The sequence below is a fragment of the Paralichthys olivaceus genome, chromosome 5, assembly GCF_024713975.1.
Source record: "Paralichthys olivaceus isolate ysfri-2021 chromosome 5, ASM2471397v2, whole genome shotgun sequence".
Taxonomy (NCBI): domain Eukaryota; kingdom Metazoa; phylum Chordata; class Actinopteri; order Pleuronectiformes; family Paralichthyidae; genus Paralichthys; species Paralichthys olivaceus.
In genome coordinates, this window is record NC_091097.1 from 2833020 (window position 1) to 2860778 (window position 27759).

The 27759-nt window shown below is 42.0% G+C and overlaps 1 protein-coding gene and 1 long non-coding RNA gene across 3 annotated transcripts in view; one reads left to right on the plus strand and one right to left on the minus strand.

Annotated features, from left to right (window-relative positions):
- The window catches only part of igf2bp1 (insulin-like growth factor 2 mRNA binding protein 1), a 47625-nt gene extending 40124 nt beyond the window's left edge, over nucleotides 1-7501 (plus strand). Inside the window, exons 5-15 of one of the 2 annotated variants that reach the window (XM_020103674.2) lie at nucleotides 398-461; nucleotides 1172-1465; nucleotides 2251-2385; nucleotides 2675-2797; nucleotides 3294-3429; nucleotides 3980-4102; nucleotides 4316-4432; nucleotides 4550-4624; nucleotides 5068-5199; nucleotides 5304-5417; nucleotides 6762-7501. In XM_020103674.2, the coding sequence (XP_019959233.1) occupies nucleotides 398-461; nucleotides 1172-1465; nucleotides 2251-2385; nucleotides 2675-2797; nucleotides 3294-3429; nucleotides 3980-4102; nucleotides 4316-4432; nucleotides 4550-4624; nucleotides 5068-5199; nucleotides 5304-5417; nucleotides 6762-6914 (1466 nt within the window). In that variant the 3' untranslated portion in view covers nucleotides 6915-7501. The remainder of the gene's footprint in view (nucleotides 1-397; nucleotides 462-1171; nucleotides 1466-2250; nucleotides 2386-2674; nucleotides 2798-3293; nucleotides 3430-3979; nucleotides 4103-4315; nucleotides 4433-4549; nucleotides 4625-5067; nucleotides 5200-5303; nucleotides 5418-6761) is intronic. The other variant, XM_020103675.2, reaches the window with a different exon arrangement.
- Nucleotides 7502-16756: 9255 nt separating this feature from the next.
- Nucleotides 16757-21522, minus strand: LOC138407791 (uncharacterized). The gene is made up of 3 exons (XR_011241125.1): nucleotides 21417-21522; nucleotides 21283-21333; nucleotides 16757-19056 (listed from the first exon to the last, which is right to left on the minus strand). It is a non-coding gene; the product is annotated as an uncharacterized lncRNA (long non-coding RNA).
- Between the last annotated feature and the right edge of the window lie 6237 nt (nucleotides 21523-27759).

Sequence of the window (27759 nt, forward strand, 5' to 3'; positions counted from 1 at the left end):
AAGGCCAAGCCCTGGGAATTAGCAATTCATTAACTTTAACATACATGTAATGTTGTTGAAACACAAGTAGAAGCATCTTAATCAGTTTTGCAATGTTCTATTATCACAAGTAATGTTTGAATTTTTCTTGCTGGATCCGTTTGGAAATGCCTCAACAAGTGAGTGAAACATATTAGCACTGGTGTGTTGTGCAGACCTCTGCCACTATGACACCAGCATTAAATGGAGGTCAGCTTAATTTTACTTGATTTAATAAACAAGACTGTCACGAAATTCTTGCAAATTACCAATGCTATTACAAAAAGCTGTATTTACCCAGTGAAGCCAAATGCACCCTTATTGTGTTTTCACCCATTATATAAAAGCAACGTGTGTCTCTCATCTTTCTTTCTCGTAGTGAACACAGAAAGTGAGACTGCGGTGGTTAATGTCACATACGCATCCCGGGAGCACGCCAGGCAGTAAGTTCCTCATCCCTCTCTAACATCCTGTTGCCACTCAGTGTGATTCACTCAATCTCTGTCTTCATGTATTAGAAACAGAATAGAGAGCTTTATGTTGAACCTATTACATCTGTGTCAAGATAGTTTATAAAAGCACAGAAGACTAGAAGGGTCATTCATCACTGTCACCAGTGAGGATCTCAATAAAGCTGCGGTAACAGCAACTTGTATGTTCTGTGCTCCACTTGTGACATCTAGTGGTCATTTGATTGAACTACTGTATGAAATGAGTTGGAGTTACAGTGGCGGAAGAAACTTTCCAACATTTGAGTAAAAATACCACAAAAAAAAAAGAGAAGTAAAAGCTCTGAAGTCATAGTGTTTAAAATGCCAATTAGATAATATAATGTCTATATCACTCTGTTTGATTCTATCACTCCATTAAACACAACTACTACAAACATAAGATAGTAAATTAAGTACTTTTTTAATGGAAAACCTGTCTCAGACCAAAGTCATAAGGTGTTTACATAAAATAACACCAGAAAGTAATGATACACTATATATATATATATATATATATGCATTATTATAATTTTTTCTTTCAGTGATATTGTGGCTACTGATAGTTTAATAATTATCATTACTGTTATCATTACTATGGTTTGAACTGTTCAAAAAGACACTACTGTCTTTGACCCCCCTGCTCACGTGCTGCCCCCCCCCAGAGCCATCCAGAAGCTGAATGGATACCAGTTTGAGAACAACGCCCTGCATGTCTCTTACATCCCCGATGAGATCTCCGAGCTGGAAGGAGGACAGCGGGGGCCTGACAACGGCCGGCGATCTGGCTATGGGTCTCGTGGCGGGCCCCGTGGTGGGTCCCCGAGCTCCGGGATGCCCAATAAACCACCACATGCTGACATCCCTCTGAGGCTGCTGGTGCCCACACAGTATGTCGGAGCCATCATCGGCAAGGAGGGAGCTACCATTCGCAACATCACCAAACAGACGCAGAGCAAGTGAGTGCAGTCTTAATATGTGCGCGTGTGAGAGATTCCACAGTACTGGAGTCGTATGTCTTCAAAAATAGATTTTGTGGATACATAAAACTCTGAACGTCCACTTATACACACGTCTACCTCAGAGGAGGACCTGAGAGTCATTCATGAAGTGTCCAACACTGATTCCTCGCAGGAAAAGGAATATTCTTAAGAGAAAATGAAGCATTCTCAGCAAAGTAGAGACTTTGATGATGTGCAATGACACTTGTATTGTGCAGTATAAGACAAAGGTTAATAACAAAATATAGCAACTAATAGCAACATTTGTATAAGTAGAAATGTACATGAAAATAACTATAATTGTTAAGGTTATACTTATGCAAAAATATGTATTTAGGGTTTGTTTGCAATCTGGTAATGATTTTAAAAGTAATGTTATATGATTGTAAAACCTGCTTTTTGCTCTGTGCTGTTCAGGCAAATGACAGAACCAGTGATCATTCAGCATGCAAGGCCGTTTTAACGACGGTGTTGAAAGTTAGATGTCCAGTGTAACATGTTGCTTCAGCAAAAGCAGGATGTTTAAAGCTCCATGGAGCTGCAGTGCCAAATGTGCCGAGCCTGAACTGTCATGTTGTCGTCATGAATGAGGAACCACTAGTGTTCCAGCCTGCAGCCACATATGTTCTGATTGCCATACAGACCTCCCATGAGCTGTGTCCTTGATACAATTGAAGTTAATTGAATGCCCGGTGAAGACGACTGATTTAATAAACTGTCCATGATCTTTTCCGTCGATGCAGGATTGACGTGCACCGCAAAGAGAACGCTGGTGCTGCTGAGAAACCAATCAGCATCCACTCCACCCCCGAGGGCTGCTCATCCGCCTGCCGCATGATCCTGGACATCATGCACCAGGAGGCCAAAGACACCAAGACGTAGGTTTTCAACAATCAATATGTAAATAATGTGACTCATCAGAGTAGCATAACATGATATTAGGCACAGTTTTCCTTTCCTTTGCTCCTTCCTTTAGGGTGAGAGATATGACAACAGACACAAACATATATGGATTTAAATAACAGTTTGATTCAATGATTAATTTGATGATAATCACAACGTTTGTGCAGTAATGGCCTAACATAACAGAATCGTCTCCCTGTGAAATATTGTTTTCTTGGTATTCAATATATATATATAATTTGAAATGCTGATATTTGTTTGCAGCGCTGATGAGGTTCCTCTGAAGATTCTTGCTCACAACAATTTTGTCGGACGCCTCATTGGAAAAGAGGGACGCAACCTGAAAAAAGTCGAGCAGGACACAGACACCAAGATCACCATCTCCCCGTAAGATACACACACGCTACATACTATACACATACGCTACTACACACACACACACGCACACAGACATGGGGGGGGGCATTTAAGATGTGCACATTTTACGATACTTTTTCTACGATCAGCACTTTTATATTATCTTAAAACAGATTTTTGTCTGAGTCTAAGGTCCGGGTGAACAAAAGTATGGTCAGGAAAAAAATAAAAAAAGGAGAGTTGGATGGAACAGAGAGAAGAGAAGCGGGGGGGGGGGGCAGGCACAGTTGTATTACTGTTATATTGAAGCTCTGTCAGACAGTTTTTTTATAATGAAAATAATAAGGGTGATATTTATATCTATATTAGAGTTTGACTTTGTAAAGTGTCCCTATGCACACATATGTCCCCTCCCAGTGCAAGACATGTTGGACAGCAGCTGTTCAGTTAGGGAGCTGAATTCACTTCAGACCAAAGTGATCACCTGTTTTTTACAATAGTAACCCCCCCCCTGGGGTTTGTTTAGTCTGCAGGACCTGACGCTGTACAACATGGAGAGAACCATCACAGTTACAGGCACCACTGATGCCTCCTGTCTGGCTGAGGGGGAGATCATGAAGAAGGTCAGAGAGGCCTACGAGAATGACGTCGCTGCTATGAATGTGAGTCTACACACACACACACACACACACACACACACACACACACACACACACACAGCAGACAATACGGTCGGGGAAAATAAAGTGTAATTCTTCTTCTTAGGATGCACTCAACAAACAAATTGTTATGCTATGAAGGATTAAAATCTTCCGACTTGTAAAAGGGAAAATTTTATTCCATAATTGTGTTTAGAGTTTTGAAAAGAAAAGGTGTTATCTCCCAGCATGCAGAGGGAACACCTGCCTGAAGAAGCTCTGGAGATTTCCCAGTGTAAAATCATTGCTCCAAGTCATGGTTTGAAAAGTGGCAGGACGTACAGTTACACCACCTGAGAGTGTGTCACATTGTGTTCCTGCATTGAATTGTTGGTTACACATGATACACAAAAAGATGTTTAAAGGAAGACTTTTACTCTTGTGTTTACATTTGAGTCAATGACCACGTTTACTTTTATTTCCTCATATTATCATATAGATTTTATGTTATTTCCACATTATTTTCTGTTCATTTTTATACACGGCCCGGAAAGTAAACCTGACTTCTTCACAGCAACAGACTCACCTGATCCCTGGACTCAACCTGGGTGCTCTGGGCCTCTTCCCCTCTTCCTCTAACATGCCCCCTCCTCCGCCTGGCAACTCTGGATCTGGTGCCCCCTACAGCTGCTTTGGGGTAAGAATATATGATTTGCAAATTCGCAACAGATGTCACCTGATCAGTCTTCAAACGCTCAGTTGGCTATTTTTGTATGAATGAAGATTTTATTTCCAAATCTGAACCTCAAATGAGGAAATCCACCAGCTGCCCTGCAATTGCATTTTCTTAATAATTGAGTCTCAAGCTGATCAGGTTGTGTGATGAAATTCTTTCTTTGCGTTTCCTCAGTCTCCAGAGCAGGAGACGGTCCACGTATACATCCCAGCACAGGCAGTGGGGGCCATCATCGGAAAGAAGGGCCAGCACATCAAACAGCTGAGCCGCTTCGCTGGGGCCTCCATCAAGGTTTGTAATGGACCACAAGGTTTTAAGACCTGCTGCCTGTTGACTATAAGGAAATGTACAACATGACAGGACAACATGCAACCCCCACATTTACCCTCCTCTCCTCCCCTCCCCCAGATTGCTCCAGCTGAAACTTCAGAAGCCAAAGAGAGGATGGTTATCATAACCGGACCCCCTGAGGCTCAGTTTAAGGTAACACTAACCAGACATAGCCAGCTGATCGCTGTTAATCACTTCTCATGGAAATGAATGTTGATGCTACATCCACACAACTACGTGTTCCTTTGAAAACACATCAGCTCTTCTATGGATCCGCCTGGCGTCCACACTACTCTGTGGTTTTAGAGCCACTAAATCTGAGAAGTTTGGAAACACATCAGGCCCTGTTTCAGTTTAAAAACTCCTGGGCAGCAATTCAGGCCTGGGTCAAAGTTCACCAAAGTTGAAGTCAATGCAAAGCCATGCTGCGTGCGGATTGTTTGTTTTATTTGTGCCCATATGAACGAAGATTAAAAACTGAGAAGCAGCCAGAACGCTGATGTGGACAGAGACTGTTTTAGTTTGTAAAAATGCAATTTTCATACAAAATGTAATAGTTTGTCTGAAGCCTTAATCTCTCCATCTCCCTCGAACAGGCCCAGGGCAGACTCTACGGCAAACTGAAGGAGGAGAACTTCTTTGGGCCAAAAGAGGAGGTCAAGCTGGAGACTCACATCAAGATGGCTGCAGCCGCTGCCGGAAGGGTCATCGGAAAAGGGGGAAAGACGGTTAGTGACCCTCTTCCATTAAGTCCTCGATTCTCAGCTTTTGAAATGACCCTCGTCATCATCAACACTCCACCTCCTGAAGTAACCAAACTGTGTGTCTCCAGGTGAATGAGCTGCAGAACCTGACAGCAGCCGAGGTGGTCGTCCCCAGGGAACAGACGCCAGACGAAAATGACCAGGTCCTCGTAAAGATCAACGGACATTTCTACGCCAGCCAGGTGCTCCTCTTTTTAAAGTTTGTGATAAAATCCACTTATGCTCACATGTTTGTAAATTTGCCAAAGGGCAGTAAACATGCAGATCCTGTGAAAAGTATGTACCGTATTTGAATAATTGCTTCAACCGCTGTTTCTTCCATACCTTGTGTTGTAGCTTCACCAGCTTTGCTACAGACAAATATTAGATACATCAGTGAACATCATCACATGCTTGACTTGTTGTCCTGACTTTGTGAAACTCACTCCCTTATATACAAAACATGTGGTTTACTGCCAATGCAGATTTTGGGCCCTTATTGGTGTCTGGATTTACATGCTTCCCCTCAGTTTAGAACATATACCAAGTACATCTACCAAGCACACTTACCATTACATTACAACCTCACAGTTTTCTCAGGGAGGGAAGCGTGAGAAGTTGTGACAATCATGGCCAACACAGTCACTTCTTTCATTGCGGTTGAACACAGGACTGATACGTTGGTTTTCCTGTGAAGACGTAGTGGTTTGTCGGGTTTCAAATGTAAATTCAGCAGCTCACATGTGATACCAGGAGCAGATCGTGTTTCTTTTGACTTTGAATAGATTTAGTAAGAAGTAGGGTTTTGAATCTGTTGTTGGTGTTTATTAGTCCTGTCATGACCTGATGAGGTTCCTCTCATTGCCTTCAGTGCTGAGCGATAATGGTATTTAGTCTTGTTTCCCCATTTTACATATATATATATTACAAACTATAATAACATCCTCATAATGAGCATATTCCTCTTATTTTTTTTACATAGGTCTAGGTTTAAACAGGGTTTCGGTGCAATCTGCTAATAAATCTAGGAAAATAGACCCACACTCATCTGATAGACTTGATCTGGTGAACCTGTTCATTTAGTAGCATCTAGTGGTGAAATCGCATATTGCAGCTGAATACCCCTCACCTCACCCTCCCTTTCCAAACATGAACGAGAACTTGTTGATCGTCATGGTCATTTATCATAATAATTAAAAAGATGTTTAGTTTGACCAGTTTGGACTAGTGTAAAAAACATGGCGGCCTTCGTAGAGAGGACCCCCTGGATGTAAACACAAAGTATTTAAATATAAAGGGCCTGTTCTACAGAAAACTACAATTCGTACAATTTAGATGAAACAGTAATGAAAACATCACAATTATTTTATATTCAATTTCTGCCAAAAGATCCCTTTCACCTGAATCTTACACACTGAACCTTTAAAACAGAGAGATGTGTAATGTTAAGTCACATTCATAGAGTTTTGTCTTTCTGTTGTTTGCTGCTATATAAGTTATATTTTTACACTGAAATCTTGATGAATAATCTTTCATCTGTCCTCCAGTTGGCTCAGAGGAAGATCCGGGACATCCTGACCCAGGTCAAACAGCCACAGAAAGGTGGGGGCATGGGCTCCGGCCCTAATCCACAGGGCTTCACAGAGATGGGCAGTCCTACACAGGGGCTGACTCCGGACCACCAGCCGCGCAGGAAGTGAGGGTCCCCACATCCTCCTCAAACACTGTGGGACACCCCTGCCTGACTGACAGACAGACAGACAGACACACGCACGGACGGATAAGACAGACAGACGGATATAGGAGAGCGACACACGGACCCAGCGATAGACAGGGAGAGATATAAAGAGGGAGGGAGTACGCCCGATAGCCAGAGAGAAAGATAGGTGTTTTGGAGAGGAGGGAAACATAAAATCAAAAGATGAAATGAATAAAAAAGAGGATTAAGATTGAAAAGAAACTTGACAACAGAGACCAGATGCCAGGCCAGAAAAGACTGATTGAAGATGGATGGATAAAGGAGAGGAGGGATGGAGAGAGGGACGAGTGGTGTCCTCCTAGTGTGTCTTGGTAGGACTACAGTCAGCTCCACTGATCCTGGATCAGATAGGTTTAAACTACATGGGCAACATTATTCACCATGTCAGGTGGAGCCCTGCTGCTGTGGTTTACACCTGTCTACAATCTATGCTCTCCTGGGACACACTAGCAGGGGCCCATTTGCCCCTCTGTCGCCCCCTACAGACCTCTCCAACCATCTGCGGTCAGTCCTATATTTTAAGGGTGGTTTTAAAAAAAAAAAAAACATAGAGATATATGTATAGAAATGTTTTATTCAGAGCTATTATTGATAATATGCAGTGAGGCGGAGCCGGGAGAGGGAGCTGGGAAACTGCTGCAGCGGCTCGGAGGGATAGGTCACAGGTCGGGGGCTAGCCCCACCCACCCCTTACCCCTGAGCCAATGAGAGTCTGGAAGAGGGGCCGCAGATGTTAACACTGCTCTTTAAAGACCTTTCTGAATAGCGGAGAGATTAGAAAATAAAAAAGAAGGAAGAAAATATGAGGTTGTAAATATATAATCTTTCAAGTAAATGTAAAGAAATGCTGCGTCTGGCCGTCTTGCCTTTCTTTAAAAGGGGTCCTCAGTTTATTCCCCAGTCCCTTGTCTATGAAATGTAGCATCATGTAGCCTACACCAAGGCTGGGGCTGGGGAGGCACTGAGCCCCCTCCTCCACATTTAGCTGTGTGGCGGAAGGCGCAGCGAGAGACAGTAAGGGGAGCTGAGGTCGCAGCTGGTCCTGCAGTTCTATTGCAGTGGCTTAGCTCACACATATGAAACCATTAAAAACAGCCAGCAGCTATGCTAGCTGGCTAGCGGCCCGCACCTTAAATGGCATATTTTATATATATTGTATATATATGCTATGTGAGTTAGCCCGGCCCCTCGGGTGAATGTATTGAAGGCAGGGAGTCAAGTGTGAGGTTTCGCCACACCTGTATGAAAAAGTCCTGCAATGACAGACAGACAAGAAGTGTCTGAGACTTTCTGCTCATTGTCGTCCTCTAGCGCTGGACGCTCAAGGCCAGTCTTAGACAGGATGGCATCCCCAGAAGAGCTGGGGTTCTTAAGACGACCACATAATTAAAGTCGTCTTTGTGTCTGACCGACATGGCCTCTAATGTGTGGCCTGTGGTAGTAAAGCAACTGTGAGACTGGCCTTAGTCGAGTGCCTGAACCCCAAAAAGAGGCGAAGTCTTCCAAAGCTCCTTGCCTTGAGCTCAGAGGAGGTAAAATCTGACCGAAGGGGAGCGGCTTCCTTGTTCTCTCTCCCAATCTGCCGAAGGCCTGTGGGCGGAGCCTCCGGACCCTGCCTGCGTATGATAATGAGGGGCGGGGTCTATGCCTGGACGCTCTCGCCAAGATTAAAACAGATTAGAGAAGAAATGAAAAAGAAAAAAACCTACCTCAGGGTAAATTTACCTCAGTATTCCTAACTTTTTTTTTGCTTGCTGGTGTTTTATATAAGAAGAAAAAAGAAAAGAAGAGCTGAAAGTCCTGAAAATTTTTATTTTTTTAAGGAAGAAATATTTTTTTTTAGGTATTGTCTTGTTGCTTTGGTTATTTTTTTCTGTTTTTTTTTGGTGTGATGCTGGTTGAATGAGCTCAGGATGATGAAGAGGCAGTGTTTTCTTTTTTTTTTCAAAGCAGAGGAGAGACAAAATGCTGTTGTTGAGGAAATGGGTTCAGTGCCATTTTGCCTTTTTTAGGTGAGAAAACATGCTCTCTGTCTTCCTGAAGTGTGACTGGAGCAGCTGTTGTCTGAAACAGAAAGTTGGCCAATGGGGAGTGGTATTAACTTGAGAGGGGGGTCCTAAAGTGCACACTGGGGTCTCTTGTCATCTTTGGGGGGGTGTTACTCATTTTTATCGTGCAGAATGACGTTCAGACAACCTCATCCTCAGGTCGCATTAAGTCACTGCGAGTCTCTTTTCTCGTGGCTCCCAGCCCAACCTGAAGGACCCTCTTCTCCTGCCTTATCGTGATGACATCATCATGAAGCGCCAAACATTATGACAAGGCTTTAAAACAACAATAATGAGTTAGTTACCCTGAAAGAGGACACGTGAAAGTGAGCTTTGGAGACAGATTTCACCTCGTCTTTCTTTACCTTTCTCAGTGGCAGGTTGGGAACTTGTCAGATAAGCAGTGGATGATCCATGTACAGTGTAACTGCACATGGAGACAGGAGAGGGCATTACACACACACACACCTACTCACACACACCTGAACTAGCTCTGACTTCTCTGAATGTGAATATTTATTACCTGTGCACTGACCACGACACCTCAGATGCTCCCTGTTGGCTACACGTGTGTATGGTGCATGAGTGTGTTTGTGTTCATTGGTTTTAAATGTTCATTTTTGTCAAGGGATGTGGTTGGGTGAACCTTATAGAAAAAAAAAAGCAGAAAAAAGTAGGACAAGAACCTATGGCCCCTCCGTCTGAGTTCCACCAGACCAAGGACAGAGAAATCCAAGAACCTCTTAGAAAAAATGGGAGCAAAAAAGAAAAGCAAGAGAGTTTGAACACAACAGTAACTCAGCTGAGTGATAGATGAAAACCTGTACATAAAAATGTTAAAATCACAATACTTTTTTGTATTTTTGGAGAAAAAAAGCATAAAAAATCATAATGGGAAAAGCCGTTGAGAGAGAAAAGTTTATGCTTAGCCAAGTCACTGAAGGACACTGCCAGATAACTCACGGATAACGCTCGGCAACATACACCGCTACCCTTCATCGGCTACCCAGACAGTTCACCATCACACAGGGACAAGTCTATTCTATTGTGTCTATGCTTCCATTTTTGTCCAGAGGTGAGAACTGCACAGCTCAACATGTTTGTCCTGTGTCAGGTTCCCACTTCTTTCCAAACCATAGAGCTCTGTTCATGACCACCAAGACAGTTAGGATTCTTTATTCAGCCCACAACCATTTGGATTGGTTAGGATTCATGTGTTTTATTTCATTTGTTTTGTTTTTTTAAAATTATGACAATACAGCAAGCTTTATTTGGACGTGACATCTGGGGACGTACTGTTGCACTAATTGATGAAACATGTCGACTACGTCAAATCTATGAAAATGACTGAAAACCTCCTGCAACACCTGAGGCAGTTCTGTAAAGAAGAAGGTGGAGAGTTGAGGGGGGAGGAAGAGTGAGGATAGGGGGAGGGGCAGGGGGGTGGCAGGGTGGTCAAAGGGTGCACCTTTTCCTCCCATTCTCGCAACAACTGAACGCCACCACCTTCTTTCCCCGTTTCTCCTTCTCCTCTCCTCTGTACTCTGGGAGAATATTGAGATCCTATTTACTTTTATTAAAGAAGAAAAAAATCATTTCATTTTTGGAGCGGGCGGGAACGTCAGGGTCCCTCGCCCTCTCTCGCGCTGGTCTCCACCGTGTTCGTTTCGCTCACTTCTGTTCAAGACCTTTTGATTTCTTACTTTAACCACCTTTTTTTTCTCCTCACTATCGTTCTGACTCCTTTTTTTTTGGGGAAAAGGAAATTTAAAATAGTGGAATTTTATAATGTTTTGTTATTTTATTTCTGAATGCACAAACCTATTAACAAAAGGCAGTTACTAAATACGAAGGACTGCTAACATGTAGTTCACGACACGACAGTAACTGTGCCAAACACACAGGAAGGGGCTCGGTCCAAAATGCAGTACAGAGCCATTTAAAACAAACAAGTTGCAACAGTTGAACTAAAGGTCTTAAGATAACTTCAGTTGTGTTTCAGAATCAAAGTTACTACATTCAAATGGTGGCATCTCATCTTGGAACTGAAATTCCCTCATCTTGTTTTTGTATGTACAGTAGAGACAGAAGAGAGAAAACATGTAAGGGTTGTTGTGACAGTAAAAGAAACTACACACACACACACAACTTGTGGCACTGAGAGCAGCTCACATTATTCTTAGCCTGCATCCTGACAGGGACAGAAATCGCAGATCCTCCTCAGATTTCTTCCCATTTCCTCTCCGCTGTGAGGAAATCACATCTGCATCATTTCTTGGCCTAAAAGTATCCTGTCCTTCTTCTAAATGCAGGTTGAGTGATCTATTATTAAGTTCTAGTGAACAGTTTGGCAGTGTGAGGTGCCACACCGTGTAAAAATATAAAAGAAATCAAAGAAATAGACTGCCACAAACTAAGAAGCATCAAACTAGATGATTTTAATCAACTTTATTCCAAGACTGTTTAGCCCATTCATTAAAATGTGCTGCTTAATATTAGTGCTGACCATTTTCTAAAACATATCACAGTATGTCACATATTTGCCCAAACATCAGCCACCGTCAGGTTTAGCTCAGATGGATTTTCTGTTTAAATAGATTTCACTATATATGAAAATCAACTAGACTGAAAAAATTCCCATTGAACACGGCCCAACCGTGACCTCTTCAAGGGCCTTTGTTGGGCCCCTGGTGGGCGTAACTCCACCCTACCTGTAGAGAGCTTGTGTTAGAAGAGGGGAGTCGGTATCATTCTTCGTTGACGATCTTTAATACTATGGCATGCTTTAGAATATGATCAGCACCAGTGTTAAGTCAGTGCTGTGAATGGGCAAAAATCTCACTGGCTAATGTCCCCTAATTGAAAGACTGGGGTCTTGATAATTCAAGAATTTCAGGGTGAACCATCTTGCTGATTTTCTAGTTTGCGGCAGCAGAGCGCAGCTTTGCTTTAGAAGCTCTGCAGCATGTAGCTCAGCCTGACAGACGACAGACAGAGAGAAATCAACACAGACGGACAGTTTTCAAAATCTAGTGAGGAGCATAAAACAACGCAAACTCCTCCGTGAAACGTATCGCCCCCGTTCCTCTGCAGAAACGGGCTCAGAGTCTCGACAGATCTGACCCGGCAGGGGGACACAATACTGAGATGAGACAAAAAAACAACCTCTTGACACATAACTAGGAACGCTACCTCAGAGCATAAGCAAACTCAGCTAGAAGATTGTTTTCTTTTCTTTTCTTTAGTACAAACGAGACGAGCAAACAGTCGGACAGATGTAGAATGGACGGACAGTCTCTGTTACAGCCATTTTTTTTTTTTCTTTTTCCACTCTTTAATTTATTTTTTCGGTATTTGAAATTTTACGTCTCCAGCTAAGAGATGGGACTGTAAAAATAAATGAGTTAATTAAATAAAATGACAAAAAAAAAAAAAACAACAAATAAAAAGAAGACAAAAACCCCAATATGGACACATTGTGGTGCAGGGTAGAGGGCGGCTGGGACGAGGACGTTCTTCACGTGTCGGGTAGGATTTAGGTGACCCCATTGGTCCAGGTGTGGGCCAATCATGACGAGGTATTAACAGTTTCTATTTCACAAATCTGCTGTTAAAAGCTGATTCTAGTCAGTAACCTCACTTTGTATCACAACTTAACGCCACAGTCTTTTATACCTGCCTCCGACTACTAAAATTACCCACAATCCTCTTTCAGCTCCGTCCCTCCCTGTGATTTCACCTTCTGAATCAAGGGGCACGACACCTGTAACCATGTAATTGTTTTGTTGATCTACCTCTTAGGAAAAAAAATAGGTAAATGGTAAATTTTTTTTTGAAAAAGGACAAAAATTAAATAAAAAAAACGACAAAAAAAAAAACAGTTGCTCGAAAGAAGTATAGGTAAATGAATAACTGGGTAGCGGCATCTCCATATACTGTAGTGGATAGTCTATTAAAGGAAAAATCTTTTACTTCTTCCAAAGATGATTTTGTTTTCTTTCTTCATTCTTAGTTGTTCTTGAAAGGATTACGAAATGGAATAAAAAAAAGTGACAGGGGGAGACGAAAGCTTACCATCTGTTTAAAATGTTCTTAAAAATCCAACATAAATGAGATTTCTTCATTCAATTTACATGTTCTTTTCTTTATTTCATTAAACTTACACTTAAAAAAAACTCAAATTATCCTTCATGTTTTATTTCTAATTTCTCTCTCTTTTTAATGACAGCAGATTGTATCCACTATGTTTGGGTGCATTTAGCGTTTTCTTTTTCTACAGTTAGAGCGCCCTGCGAGGACCTGCTACACTGATCGATGATCTATTTTCACTTCTGATGAGTTGTTTCAAAAAGCAAAAGGACCTGTTGTTTTCTGCCGACTGTGCCGCCGCTGCATGTGGAAGGAGGGAGGACCCCTGAGGCATGTCTGTTGTTCTCACGCTGCACAGAGCTGGAGTCTGACACCTTTAATCCGATCATCTGGCCTCTGCCTCAAGACTGAAAATCACAATCTCCATGAGCCTCAACGTGCAGCCGTGTTTTTGACTCTTGCATGTCCCAGGGACTTCAGGTGCAACGTGAGAGGTGCCGAGTCTCCCTCCCTTCACCAGGCGGCACCGTCGGTCTTCACTGTATATGGACTTTCACCTTCTGCCTGCCTGATTCCTTTAGTCCTCATCAACACCTGTTTTAAACTCCTTGTAAACAAAACAGAGCATAGATATGAATGTGTTATTAAAAGATGAGAAAACGGACCCTGTGCCTCGTGTCCTTTCTTTGTGTGTGGTTCATTTCAAAAAATCAATTAAAAAAAACATACAGGAGATATTTGAAACAGTGAAAAACAAGCTGTAGTGAAACGTGTTTATCGAACAATCACACTTGACTGTTTCAAATAAAAGAAATGTAGTTTGAAGAATAATTCTACAAAAACGTGACTATTATAGATCTTATTTAATTCTATTCTCTTTGAATCCTAAATGTCCAGTACTAATGAATGAAAACCTGAGAGAAATAGAGACATACAGACAATGAAGGTGCATGAAAAGAGTTTTCTGTTGCTCTTAATGAATCGTCTTCTCAGCTGATACTTTGACCTACCTTTCTTTAACACACTCCTACAGTTCTCCCAGGTTTAATGAGAGAATTTTCTCAAATGTTTCAGCTTCATCCAGTGACTCTGCTCTTAAACATTCAATGTTCAGGCTTGGTAGTGGGTTTTCTCTGGGTACTTTCTCCCACAGTCCAAAGATATGCAGAAAAGGATTAAGTTGATTGCAAACTGTAGATGAACCATGACTGAATCCAAAGACCTTCATTATGTTTTCATTCATTATATTATCATTCATTCATTATATATTCATATGTTATATTATATTACATTATATTATAAAAAATTGTGCAGTGCCAGGATGAGGAAGTCATTGTTAAAGGAGTAGTTTGAATTTTTGCTATATGGTGTAAAAAGTCACTGTCACATGGTCAATTTACAGTGTCTCCATGTTGACTGTGTGCTCCACCTGGCTCTGTGATGGATCACTGAGTGAATATTAAGATTAAGATTGTCATGAAGTCATGCACAGTAAGTTACACACAATTGAAATTTATTACCTTGCTCTCCCTCAGATCACACAACACACACACGCATTACAGAGGGAGAGCAGGGCATTTTATGGTGCCCATAGAGCAGTTGGGGGTTCGGTGCCTTGCTCAGGTGCAACTCGGCAGCTCACCAGCCACCAGTTTGCTCCAGCGGGGGACTTGAGCCGGCGACCCTCCGGTTCCCAGGTCGGCTCTCCCTGGACTGCGCCACCCCCCCATATAATATAACAATAAAGACACCAGTGATGTGAGTTGAAGACAATGAACTGCTTGAAATATCATTTATCTCCACCTGTGAGGGACTACCAGGTCTTTTTGAAGATCTTTGTAGAAAAGGCAATAATTCAACTCTTCTGCAGCTTCTTGCAGGGTCTGAATTGATTGGACATTAAATTCAACTCAATTTTATTTGTGAAGTGCCAACTCATGACTTACATGATCTCAAGGCACTTCACATTGAAAGGTCGAGATCTTAAAAACAACAATTAGTGAATGAACTGTGACAGAAAAACAGTTTTGAGATGACACATTTCTATTATTTAATTTTTTAGTAGTAACAGTAGTGACAGTAGTAGAAGTATAAGGTATGTGTGTGTTTGTCCCTGACCACTAGATGGCATCATTTATTAATCAGTATCATTGTAATGCTGAGGTACTGGAATGTGGGGAGTTTTTTTTTTACATAGACTGTACATGGTGAGGACGCCCCCCAGTGGTTTTGAGTGACCACAGCACCTCTGTGTGTATTGATGAGGTGATTGATCATTACAGTGATGCGTTCACGAACATTGTGTAGCAGTGTTTTATTATCACTGCACTGCTGATAGCTCATAACTGACTCTTGCATATGAATACATGTATTTTTATTGTTTTTATTATTATTTTAATGTATTTATTATAGTCAATGGTTTTCAACATTGACATAAAATGAAACAAAACAGAGCTTCTGCATTTTTGTCCTCATTTAAGCCAGAATCCAAACAGAAAGTGTCTTTTATCGTATTGCATTCCCTGATTTGACCGAGTATTGTTGTCGTATTGGGAGGTCATGCCTAAATTTTAGCGTTTTTATTCTTTGTCTGTTTTAAAGATTGTTACTTGTGTCTTTTTACTTGTGATGCACTTTGTAACTTTGTTTTGAGATGTGCTATATTATTATAGATATTATTATTTGACCGGCTGGGGATGTAGTGATGGGCCAAGGTCGCCCTCTGCTGGGCAACACTGTGTGCACGTTGACTGCTGTGATGTAGTTGGAGTCCAGCGTTGTGTTGGTCATTTACTGCAAAGTGTAGAGGACATGGAGATACTGTAGATAGGGAGGAAGAACGGATCGTACACTAACCAGGAGGTTAGCGGTTTGATTCCTGACTCCCACATTCCACATGCAGAAGTGTCCCCGTGAATTGTTTTATGAATGTGATCCAAAGTCATCGTCACCAGATCAACAGCTGGAGCAGTGAAGTGACACTTATTACATCATGATAGGGCTGACATCACTCAGATTAAAAGAGGTTATTAATGATCTATTATCCCAAATGATATCATAAGATAAACATCTGCATAAAAGTAACTTCAGACCTATTAAGGCTGTGGCAGCACACACCTTCTATATGTACACTTTGGATATGCTCAGCTCTACATTACTTTGTGCTTGTTGTGGTAATATGATGGATGATTTGATTCATGATTTCGTTCACAACATAAACACAAAACTAAAATAATCAAAGTAAAAACTAGGTTTTGAGGCAGGTGCATCAAGATCAGGTAATAAATAAAGTACACTTACTCCATATTGCATATTATGACACTTGATGTTGTGCTTAATAATTTGCTCACTTTGGGTGGTAATCCAGTTTCACTACTTTTTTAACAGAAAAGATAAATAGCTCTAGAAGCCTCATGACAGGGTGACAGGGTGACATGGCTAGTTGGTGACATATGTAGCTGGTAAAAAGTGAAGCACATCAATGATAGTGAATAAGGAATGATTCATGATTCTAACAATAAATGTAGATAACACCACTTTGGTCTGGAGCTCAAATGAGTAATCTGAGGGAGTGTTTGAAGAGGCCGGTCTAGTAATGACACAACAACATGACTCTTCTTTGATATGTTATCACAAACTCATGAATTTAATTTCAAAGAACTTTATTGCACATTTACCCAGACATTAGCCGTCCACCAATACAATTGGTTAATATGTAATAACTAAATATATACATGTACCTCATTAAAATCAATTTAGACAGTTGCAGTCTTCCAGGAGCTGGAGAGGTCCAGTCACAGAGTCCATTCTTAACAAAGTACAGTCACAATGATCCGGTGCTTCTTGTTGTGACAGAACAGAGTGACCATTAGTTAAAGAAACCCTCCAGTATACAGCACAGCCACTATGAACTTTTTTTACATGGAAGGATCAAATTCTGCAACCTTTGTTGTGGCTCAGGGGGTAGAGCGGCCCGTTCAATACCAGAAGTCTGGTGGTTCAACACTAATCCCCCCCATTCTACATGCCGAAGTGTCTTTGGGCAAGATACTGAACAACAAATTACTAGTGTTGGTACTGTATTTGAGAAAGTGCTGCACATAGATGCATTATGCGAATGTGAGGGTGAATGACAGAACTGTACTGTAAAGCACGTAGAGTGGCCATCAATAGTAGAAAAGCTCTGTATACATTTACCATTTGATGGCAGTAAGTGTGTGGATGTGCATGGACCTGCCTGAAGACGGAGTTCCTCTAATTTCTCCCCTTCACCTGAAGTGAAAGGGCCGTGACATCACATCTGAGCTGTCCTCTGTAACTGAACAGAACCTCTTAAAAGGTGATCTGCTGCCGCTGAACTTGTTGAGTGAGTGATGGTCGCTTGTAAAGACGTTCGGCCATCGTTGTGTTTACTACGCTCTCTGGGCAGGTCTGCTTTTTAGTGCAGACCGGACACTGTAGGAAAGTAGAAGCAAAAAAGTGATAGAAGCAAAGGGAAGACGTTCATGCTGAAACCGCAATGTTTCTGCTGAGAAATCTGGTTCTGTTAATGCCCACGCTGGCTATCATCAGCTAAACCTGCCAAACACATAGCTGCTTTAAGCGTTGAGTTCACTGCTCAGCTCCGCTACAGCAGATGCTGTCAATTTTAAAATTCATAATTACAACAATAATTATTGACACAGAAAAAACGGGGCTCGCCTCTTCACTCCGATGTTCATGGGAAATTGTGTTCTTTTAAGGCAGGTAACACTAATATTGAAAACAATGATTTAAGACTGTGGGAAGAGCTCTGTTCCAAGGTTGGATTTTTATTTATTAGTGCAGTTTCAAATGGGATTTTACAAAGTGGAAGTTCTAGTCTCACTTTGGCTCTATGAAGATATGAACTAGGCACGATTCACACTTCTCCTCTGTTTCTTAGTGTAACTTGAAACAGGTTTTATGAGAATATTACTGAGGAGATTCCAAAAGGAGACATGTAGCCACGTATTCATAGTTGTGTGTAGGAGTGTGTGAGACTGCAATCACACTGCCAAAACACTAGTGGCGGTATAATTTCCTTGCTGGTGTTGAGTGTCTTCTGTTTCTGGTCCACTTATTTAAAAACTCTCTGGCGTCTCTGTTTACAGCAGAACAATGACACCAAGCCGTTCATGTTGGAGTTGAAGCTGATGGATGTTGAAGAGCGATTGATTTTTCTTTTCTGCTCTGAAAATACAGATGTGGTCCGTGTTTGTTCTTTCAACTCAATTCAAAAATGGCGGTTAGTCTGCCTGACATACGATGCTACCGTGCGGACCAATCCCAGCTCTTGTGGTCTGTGTCGCATGAAGCATGAATTGGGCTTAATGCTCACTCAGGCTGAAAAGAGCAACAATAGCAAAGGGCATTATAAGGAAAGTGGTGCATCTTCTGAACATTAGAGTAATGAAGAGCGGCAATCCTTCTCGAGTAATAACACAAATTATGAACCTGAGGATGAGCAGAACAATAGTTTCAGTTTATGTTACCACCTCTTTGTGTGTGCATCTATGCTAATCTTTGGAGAAGTTGCGTGTCATGTCACTTCCTCGCCTTCTTATTGTCATTCCTCGCAGGGCCAACTTCTGCAAACATCTCTGGGTTCTCTGCCAACGTGGCTCGCACTTTCTTCTTCTCCTTGAACCTTCCGGAGCGCGACACCTTAACATGGCACCCCTTGCTGGCCGTCGTTTTATCTATGATTCTCTCCAGTCGGTTGGCCTGCTCTGAGTCGATCACAGAGACCTCTGCGGCACCAGTTGCTGCCCCAGACCCCTGCTGGCCAGTGGTAGCATTGGAGTCAATCTCTTCAGGGATCACGTTCATAACCTTGGGCTGGGATGTTTGTTTCCTCAGAAAGGGCAGCTGCCACCAGCTGGAAGATGAATCCGTCATGATGGATGTATGTGGACAGACAGAGGGCTGAGGAGAGCAGGGCACAAGGATAAAAAGAGTTAGAATTTAAAAAAATAGAAAAAAGTTAGGTAGGGAAAGAGAATCAGATATATATGCTGGGAATAAATCTTCAACACACAGTCACTGTGTGTGTTCACCTGCCTGTCTTTATCTGAATAGCTTTGTTTTTTGTGTGTGTGTTCCTCAGCACAGTTTGTGTGTGTCTCACAGCAGTTAATATGTACATGTGCTGAGAAAGAGAAATGTATAGCAGAGCAGACTAATGGATTGGCGAGTGTGTACAAGTGTGTTTGTAAAGTGCTTGTGTTTCCTGGCCACACAGCCGATGTGGAACCAGGAGCGGGCGCAGCCGGCTTCACCGCCATCTGAGAGGCAGGAGCAGGAGCAGGAGCAGGAGCAGGAGCAGGCCTCTCTCCGCCTGCCTCTGAAAAGTCTCCAGCTGCCGTCTGCTCTCCACTGCCTGTTCCTTGTACATGGCCACATACGAACCAGCGCCATCTCAAACTGCAGGTGAGTTTCTCTGGCTGTGTTGGTCCCCACGTTGGGCGTCACTGTCGTAGACAACGTTGCCACCGGGGTCTCCCAAACACCACCAGACACAAACCACTCAGATTTCAACTTGTTTATAATCTGCCAAATCAAGCAATATAAACTCAAAACTAGTAATTGAAAGTCTTGGCAGCTCAGCTGTGTTCAGTCTCTTCCATGTGTGTTTCTCTTTCTCCATCTTCTTTTCTTGCTGCCTTTTGGATCCAGGGAGAGAAATTGGCCTACGAGACTCGGCTGTGGCAATTAACTCTCCCTGGTTCAGCTGGAGGGGCTCTGACGATCGATGACAGACACAAAACAAACAAAAAGAAAAGAATTATCCCAGGATGAAAAAGTGCTGTCACACACGTAGGACACACTGGTGAAGATGTGACGGAGAGTTTGTGGTGATAAGAAGTGAAACTGTTGTAGATGTGCTGTAAACAAAAACTTCATTAATACGTGACTTCCCCCTCTGTCCGCTGCACCACATGAATACTGTGGAGAGTTAGTTGCTGTTGTGAACATGTCTGAGTAGAGAACCCTTTGCTGCTTTGTGTGAAACAAGAACTTAGGAGAAAGTCCAGACCCGATCCTGCAGAAATTCTCCGCAGGACATGTCCGTGCATGTGTGTTTCTAGTGTACAGCAGTTTATAATCTTGACAGGGCAGGTTGGATAAAAATTAATGGTGCAACATAGCTAATAAGTTACAAGACTAGATTCAAGGTTCAGGATCAGGCCCAAGCAAATCGAAACTACGCAGATAATCTGAATGTATTTGCACATGGATTCACATGGGCTTATTCAGACGTTCTCTGGAGTTGTTTCGAGGGAGCTTGCAGGAGATGCTCCAGAGAAAGTCCAGAACCTTTCACTCTGATAGTTTGTTCTCACGTGCAGCCCCTCTGGAGAATGTCAGGAGCTTAATCAGTGTTGGTGCATGTCTGAACGCAAAATACTCATGCTTTGGTCAAAAACGACCCACACCGTATTTGCTTTGTTACCTATAACTTGATAAATATCTTGTTCCAGCTGAGCAGTATTGTAGATTTATGAAGTGGAAGAAGTGTCCGATCATTTAGTTCAGCATTCAGAGTCAAATACAACAAAACGTTAAGCTACAGAAGCGTCACAAAATATATTTTGGGAAACTATGGGCCGACAGTAGTTCTGCAATAAAATATGTTTCCTATATGAAATTGGAATCATGCTTGGGCAGCATTTTTGGTTGATGTGGAGCTAGTTTTTATTGCTTTATATACAGTTCATTGGTTAAGTCCAATGGGTTCAAGATAAAAGTGAGGGAATGTGAGATGGTAGAAAAGAGGAAAACCTTCTGATGTAATTTCTTTGATTCCTTTCTCTACTTTCTTTGGTGAAATATTGAATGATTTTATTTTGAGCCTTTAACAGTTTGAACCACACAAGTAGACGAGATGGGGAACAGCTACTGAAGACATCTGAAACGTGAGAACCCCAACTTGACTCTTCTGGTTCTTTTCAAGGGGTCTCGACCCAAAGAAGTTGTAAAGCACTGGCTTAATGTTCAACAAAGCTTTGCATTAATAAGATTATATGTTTTGTGATGTCAAATCTTAATATGAAAAGTTACTGTATCAATCATATAGTAAGACTGGATACAGTTTCAGAGTAACACACAATGTAAAGTACAAACACCTCAGGGCTGCACTGCTCGTCTCACCTGATTGAAATGGATGTGGAGCTGTTGTCTCCCTCTGGCAGACGTTGAGTTCTGCAGATTTCAGAATCAACTTTTAGCCTCTTCAAAACTCCTGAATTCAGCTTTTCAGCCACAAATCGACATTGTGAACTTACATCTCACTGTCCTGTTGCCCTTTATCCTCATGTATTCTTTCCCTTCACATTTCTTCCTTCCCTCCTGTCCACAGTCACTTCGTCATCTGTTTCCACCTGTGAGGGCTGAGCAACAAGTGCTGTGGTTAGCCCCTCCCACTGACATACAAAAACACACACGCACTGTACAACACTGTACATACAATGCTTTTGAGGATCTTGGCTGAAGTCATAAAATGTGAAGCAATTTACTTCATATTATGAAATTAACAGTCAACTAAAGCTGACTCCAGACCAGATTCAGTTGTAACATAAAGGGATAGTTCACCCAAAATTGAAAAGTCACTCATCATCTCCTCACATTTACGTGCACGCACCGCACAAGCTCTCACCTAAAGGGTACGAGACAAGATCAGCGTGAACCTGCGATACCTGATCTCATCTCGCGCCCCTTGGGCTATAGCATAGATGCGAGAGCTTGTGCAGTGTCTGCGTGAACATGAACGTGGCTGTGATGTTTTTTGCATGAGCTCTTGAGACCCCAATCACCAGCCCAACCCCCCCAATTTATCTTAAACTGCACATGATCGGCAAGAACTCTGCCACTCTGTGAAATCACAAAATGAAACCACTCCCAAGCTGTCACATTTGGACACTTGGTTAGGACCCCTTACCACATTGTGTAGCTCTAAAAGATCCTCCTGTAAGTCAAGATCTGCACCAACATCAAATGGGTTCCTCGTGAAAATCTGCTCAGTTTTTTTGTGTAATCCTGCAGACCAACCTTACGATCAATTCCAATTTTAATTACACTCCGAATCCACATGCTCATCCAAAATGTCAGCAGTTCAATAAGAGTACGTTGTCATATCGGTTTCAAAAACAGCAACACATTTTTTTTCCTTTGAAGAATACAATTCTGAAAATTAAGTAAATTCTATAATATATTCTGATAATGGATGTGATCTGAAGGACATGGGTGTTTTTTCTTGTTCTTCTATTGAGCAAAGTAATGAGTTGAATTCAAGAAGAATGATTTATCTCACGCTATAATAATTCAACATCTTTTGCTGTGGGAAATTCCGGCTCTAGATGAATGCCAGTGTTGCTGAATACACTGCTCTCTGTATGTATTCATATTGGTTGGGATCGCTCCAGGAAGTAGGACAGGAGTTAATGAGTTACCAAGTTATAATTTTCAGGATGGATCAGACTTTGACTTCATATCTTCAAATCTAGGGTGTGTTTACTCTGTCCTGCTTTTATCTGTCTGTCTGTTCTTGCATATTCATGCATGCATCTCTCTCTATATATATAGAGAGATGCATGCATATGCAACCTGTGCACACACAGAAAGGTTCTATGTTGTATCTGCTCCCTCTTTACTTTCCAGTATATTTATTAAACTGGAATTAAAACCCAGGGGATCCATAAGTCTCAGGCCTTGTTAGAATCCCACACCACACATACAAGATACAAGATACACACACACTCCCAAAAGCTCATTCGCCCCAAAGATGTCACATGAACTGTGTGACAATTATTTTGAAATATGATATATTTCTTTTAAGTTTGCTAATGTGCTCTATAAAAGCACAATGTGAACATGAATTACAAAATAACGACGTCATGATGATGAATGATGGCATCAGGGCTACCTTGATTTTGGAACGCCTGAGTTACGACTAATGGTGAGGAGTGGGGGGGGGGGATCAACCAAGCATTTGTTGCATTATTGGAAATGAAGGACCTAATGTTTTTGCAAGATTGACCCATGGGATATATCTACCTCTGGAAAATGTGTGCATGCATTTTTTAAACATGGTCCACTATCTTGGGCTCCAAACCTCCAAAACCAAACCTGAAGGAGGCTGACTAGCCGTGGGTATCTCCACATTTTCTCATTTCAACTGCTTCTGTTGTTTGTGGGCTGCTTTGTCTCCAGGCTGTGCTCCATTTTCCTGACATGCCCTTAGTGTCCTTTATCTGTTTGAATAGACCATTCTATCACCTTCAAGAGGTCTGAGGTCGGTGACCTTCAGAAGCATTGTTTTCTTGCTATGCTTTTATAGAAATAAGCAAGCTTGTATTTTTGTGTAATTTTAGCAGTAGTTTTCATATGTCATGGTTCACGAGTAGATGTTGGTAACCTCCAGTGTTGGGGACATATCATCAGTTGTGTACAGAGCCATTGCTGCAGTCTCTGATATTTTCTTTACGGTCTGGTGCTGTTGTACTCCGCGGTCCCTTCTCTCTAGTGTCTCCACTGTGTTTCCCCCTCCCTTGTGTTTCTTGTGTGTCCTGTCTGTGCGTGGGCGGAGCGACAAGGATCTCCCTGGATTACGATCACACTGCAGCACTTCAGCTGCACACCTGCCACCCTTCACTATCAAGCTCCTGCAGTATTTATACCCGGCTCCACCTTCCAGTCTCGGCCAGTTCGTTCGGTTTACCGTTGAATGTTTTTTGCCTTGCCTTTCTTAGATTTTTGATCATATTCCCCTGTGCTTCAGGTGCACCAGCCTCCAGCCTGCCTCGTCCTCACCACTTCATTCAACCTGCAAAGATTCAGGACACCAGTCCAACAACTCTCCACCAGCCTGACTCGCCACATCTACCCTCATTCCATCTGAGTTTGGATTAAATCACTGTAAATCACAAACTGTCTGCCTCGGGTTCCATTATTGTGTGAAACTCAACAGGTGCAGGGCTTGTCTATGGATTCCTGATGGTGGATGTTGCAATAAAACTCCTGCAGCAGATCTCCACGGGGCAAACTTTTGGTTTCTGTTCTGCCTCAGATGTCATCACTGCTTACCACAGCCTTTTCCTCTCATTCGTTTCATCAACAGCATCCTCCCAGGGTACTGTCACTAGGAAGTAGATGACTCACAAGTTGTTGGACCAGAGTTACAGGTCTGGTCTGAGGGTGGTGCTGACAATTTGTGATGGGTCTATAATCCACTGGCCTTCATCCAGCAGCATTTCTAGTGTTTCTAGAATTGTGGGCATGGAGGGATTCTGCTGTTCTTGGTGGAAGAAAGTCTGAACATGACAGTTAAAAAAAGGAACTGGAAGACAGATGTCCACTGAATAATGATTTTGTATTGAATAAACAGTTAATTAAATGCTTTGATTTTAATAATTATTTTTCAAATGTGCTTTTTCTCAGTTTAACATCATAGAAGAGTAATACAAAACCCTTTCAATCTGCCATTCAGGTCAAGCTGATCAGTATGTTGATAAAGAGTGTGTGTGTGTGTGTGTGTGTGTGTGTGTGTGTGTGTGTGTGTGTGTGTGTGTGTGTGTGTGTGTGTGTCAGTGGTTCGTCATGCAAATCAGGAACAATAGCACTGCTGTGATCCAAATGTCCTCATATCTTTATCCACATCACAGCCGTTAAACAGTTTTTCATGCGGGAGAATAGGCTGTTCTTTCCTTCTTTTTGATTTCCTGTATTAAAATAAGGCTGAAGGAGATGAATGGGAGATATCCCATCAGAGGAGCACACAATCACACACACAATTACATCCATACTGACAGTAGTGGATGCATGTCATTATAAAAAGCAGTACATTTCAGTCATGTTGGAATAAATACACCTCTAATCCTATAACCTGGGTTTGCTGTGTTTGCACCAGGTTTCTTATTAAGTTTTCTGATGACACTGTCCTCTTATCTGTGCTTCAGGGTTCAGAGTCTGATTAGGATCCTGCATTACCCAAATTTATTAAATGGTACACTGAACCTAAAGCTAGCGTCATACACGTCCAGATTGGAGTTGTATAAATTGTATCTTGGAACAGTTTTTGACTTTCAATTTAAGTTTGATATAATCACTGAGTCTATAGTCAAACGTGGACAACAGAGAATCCATTTGATGAGGAAGCTGAACTCTTTCAATAACTAAATCTTGAGTAACTTGTATTGTTCATTTATCGAAGATCTTTTAAAATGTATTTTATTTGTTGTTAAATGGATTAGCCTGTTGTCAAGCTCTGCTCCAAGATGATTGGAGTCAAGCATAGAGACTTATATTCCCTGAGGGGGAATCAGGTGAAAAAGAAGGCAAGGAATAGTATCAGCCAACCTGATCATGTCTTGTCTCATGAGTACCTCCGAGGAGAACTAACTGGTACTCCAAATCCTTCATTCCTTCTGCTATCAGGCTACTAAACTCAGACAGTAGTCATTGTAAATTACATATTTTATGGCTGTGCTTATTGCATGATAACACATGTATCAAATGTCTATTTATTACCTAATTGTTCTCTTTTTATTACTATTTATTTTACCTTAAATCTTTATCTTGATCTCCTCCTGTTGACCTGTGCTTTTTGACATGTATCATGTCGGACGATGTTTGTGTGATCGTGAACGCGATGTGAACGTATATTGTCTCTGATATGGAGCTAAATCCCTCATCTGGATTGAGGTTTAAAACTGACACATAATGTGGATTTAGCCTAAGATCTAGTGTGGGGGAGGGTTGTCAGGAGGCTGATACTGGGATGGGATTGGCCAATCAGCCCAGCTCCAAAACATGCACAAGACATGCTCTCATGTGCACGAGGCACACACACACAGTAGGTGAAGTTACTTTATGATTTGACAAGTAAGTATCTTGATGGCATCAACTGTGAGTAACTCCTGCAGCTCATGAAGAATCTGGGAAGGATACTTTGTGACTGATAAGATCACATAAGGAAGCGAACATGGGTGTTTGCATTGTCTTTTCCAAAAGTCTCTGCTTCTCTCCGACCAGACTGCAATGCAACCCTGAGGTTTTCAAAGTGACACAGGGCCAGCATTGTTTCCAAAAGTCTCTGTTTTTAGGGCTTGAGCAGTTTGGACGTCAGTACTGACCTGGCAATAACATCCGCCTGAGGTGATCTGAGCTCATCATGTACTGAACCAACAGGCTCAATGCATTATTACTCTGCCATCTAGTGGTTAATTTGTGCTTAAAGTTTTAGCTTTCCTGCTTACTTTGGCACATCCCATATTTTCACAGTAGCATTTCCAAGATGTTTGAGCTTGACTTGATTTAAGTTTGATCCAAAAACATGTCCTCCAGTTCTCCTTTATACCCTCCCCTCCTCTGCTCATCTCTCTCCTCTTGCTCTTGTCGTCTGTCCTCTGCTGCATCTTTCATTACAGATGTTTCTCTACATAATTTCTTTTGCTCTGTCTACGTTTTCCTTCATCTTCCTTCCTGTGTCATATTTCTCCATTAGGCAGGATTTTTAACCACCTCTTGTATCTCCTATTAAAGAAAGTTCTGCATCATTTACCACGGCTGGCTATCAGTCACTGTCATGGACAGCTACAGCCCTCACACACACACACACACACACACACACCTCGGCTGTGTCCGAGGAGAGAACGAATGTAGAGATGCAAGTAGAAAAGGTAGAATAAAGAAAAAGCTGAGGCAAGGAGGGAGGGATGGAACGATCAAGGATGGGGAGTGGGGTGAATAAAAACAGGAAGAAGGACTTAAGAGAAAAAAAGAGAAAGTGGAACCCAGAGAGGCAGTGAGGAAGGTAGGGTCAGGGGGTTAAGGATGGAGGTGTGGAAATGGGGAAGGACAAAAGGATGGAAGGAGGTATGGGAGGAGTAAAAGAAAAGGTATCATTAGTTCTCTTTAGCTTCCATTATGAAGATTAAAGTGATGACTGTCTGCTCATTTTAACTCTTTCCACCCTCCCTGTGTTCCAGCTTCAAGATGCTCAACACACCTCAGGGGGAAAATGTTCTCAGAAAAAATCAAGACTTTCCAACAATCTATTTTCTAAGTCAGTGTAGCTAATCGTACCTTTCATTTTGTGACACATTTCACCATGAAGCTGACTGTAGGAGTGCCAAGAGAAATGTAAAGATGCTCATTCACCCTGAATGAAAATAATGGTAATTCAGAACTTGCTCCTGGTAGTATTGGTTATACTCGAGTCTTAGAGATTCATTCCTACTTATCCTTATTGCTACACCAGCTGCACAGCCCATTGGGAGCTTGGTTAACTTTTCTGTAGTGTGTTGGTTGGGCCTGCTCTTGTTTAAAAACTATACACTGAGCGTGCAGGCGTTCATCTAAAGCCTTGTTAGGCCTTCTTAGCGCCCAGGATCCCTTCATGTACTGGACCACTAGAATCAAGGTAGGTATTAAATATGGGTATTGCAAGTGCACAACATGATGTAGGAAATCCATGTGTGATCAATGTGTAGGACCACTAGTTATGTAAGAAAATATAATGACAGCCAGTCATGCAATGTGTGACTGCAAAACACACAGCCTGGACAAACTGAACTTATTGGGCAAACACACCATAGTTCATTTTACCTAGACTATAAAAAGGTGCTTGAT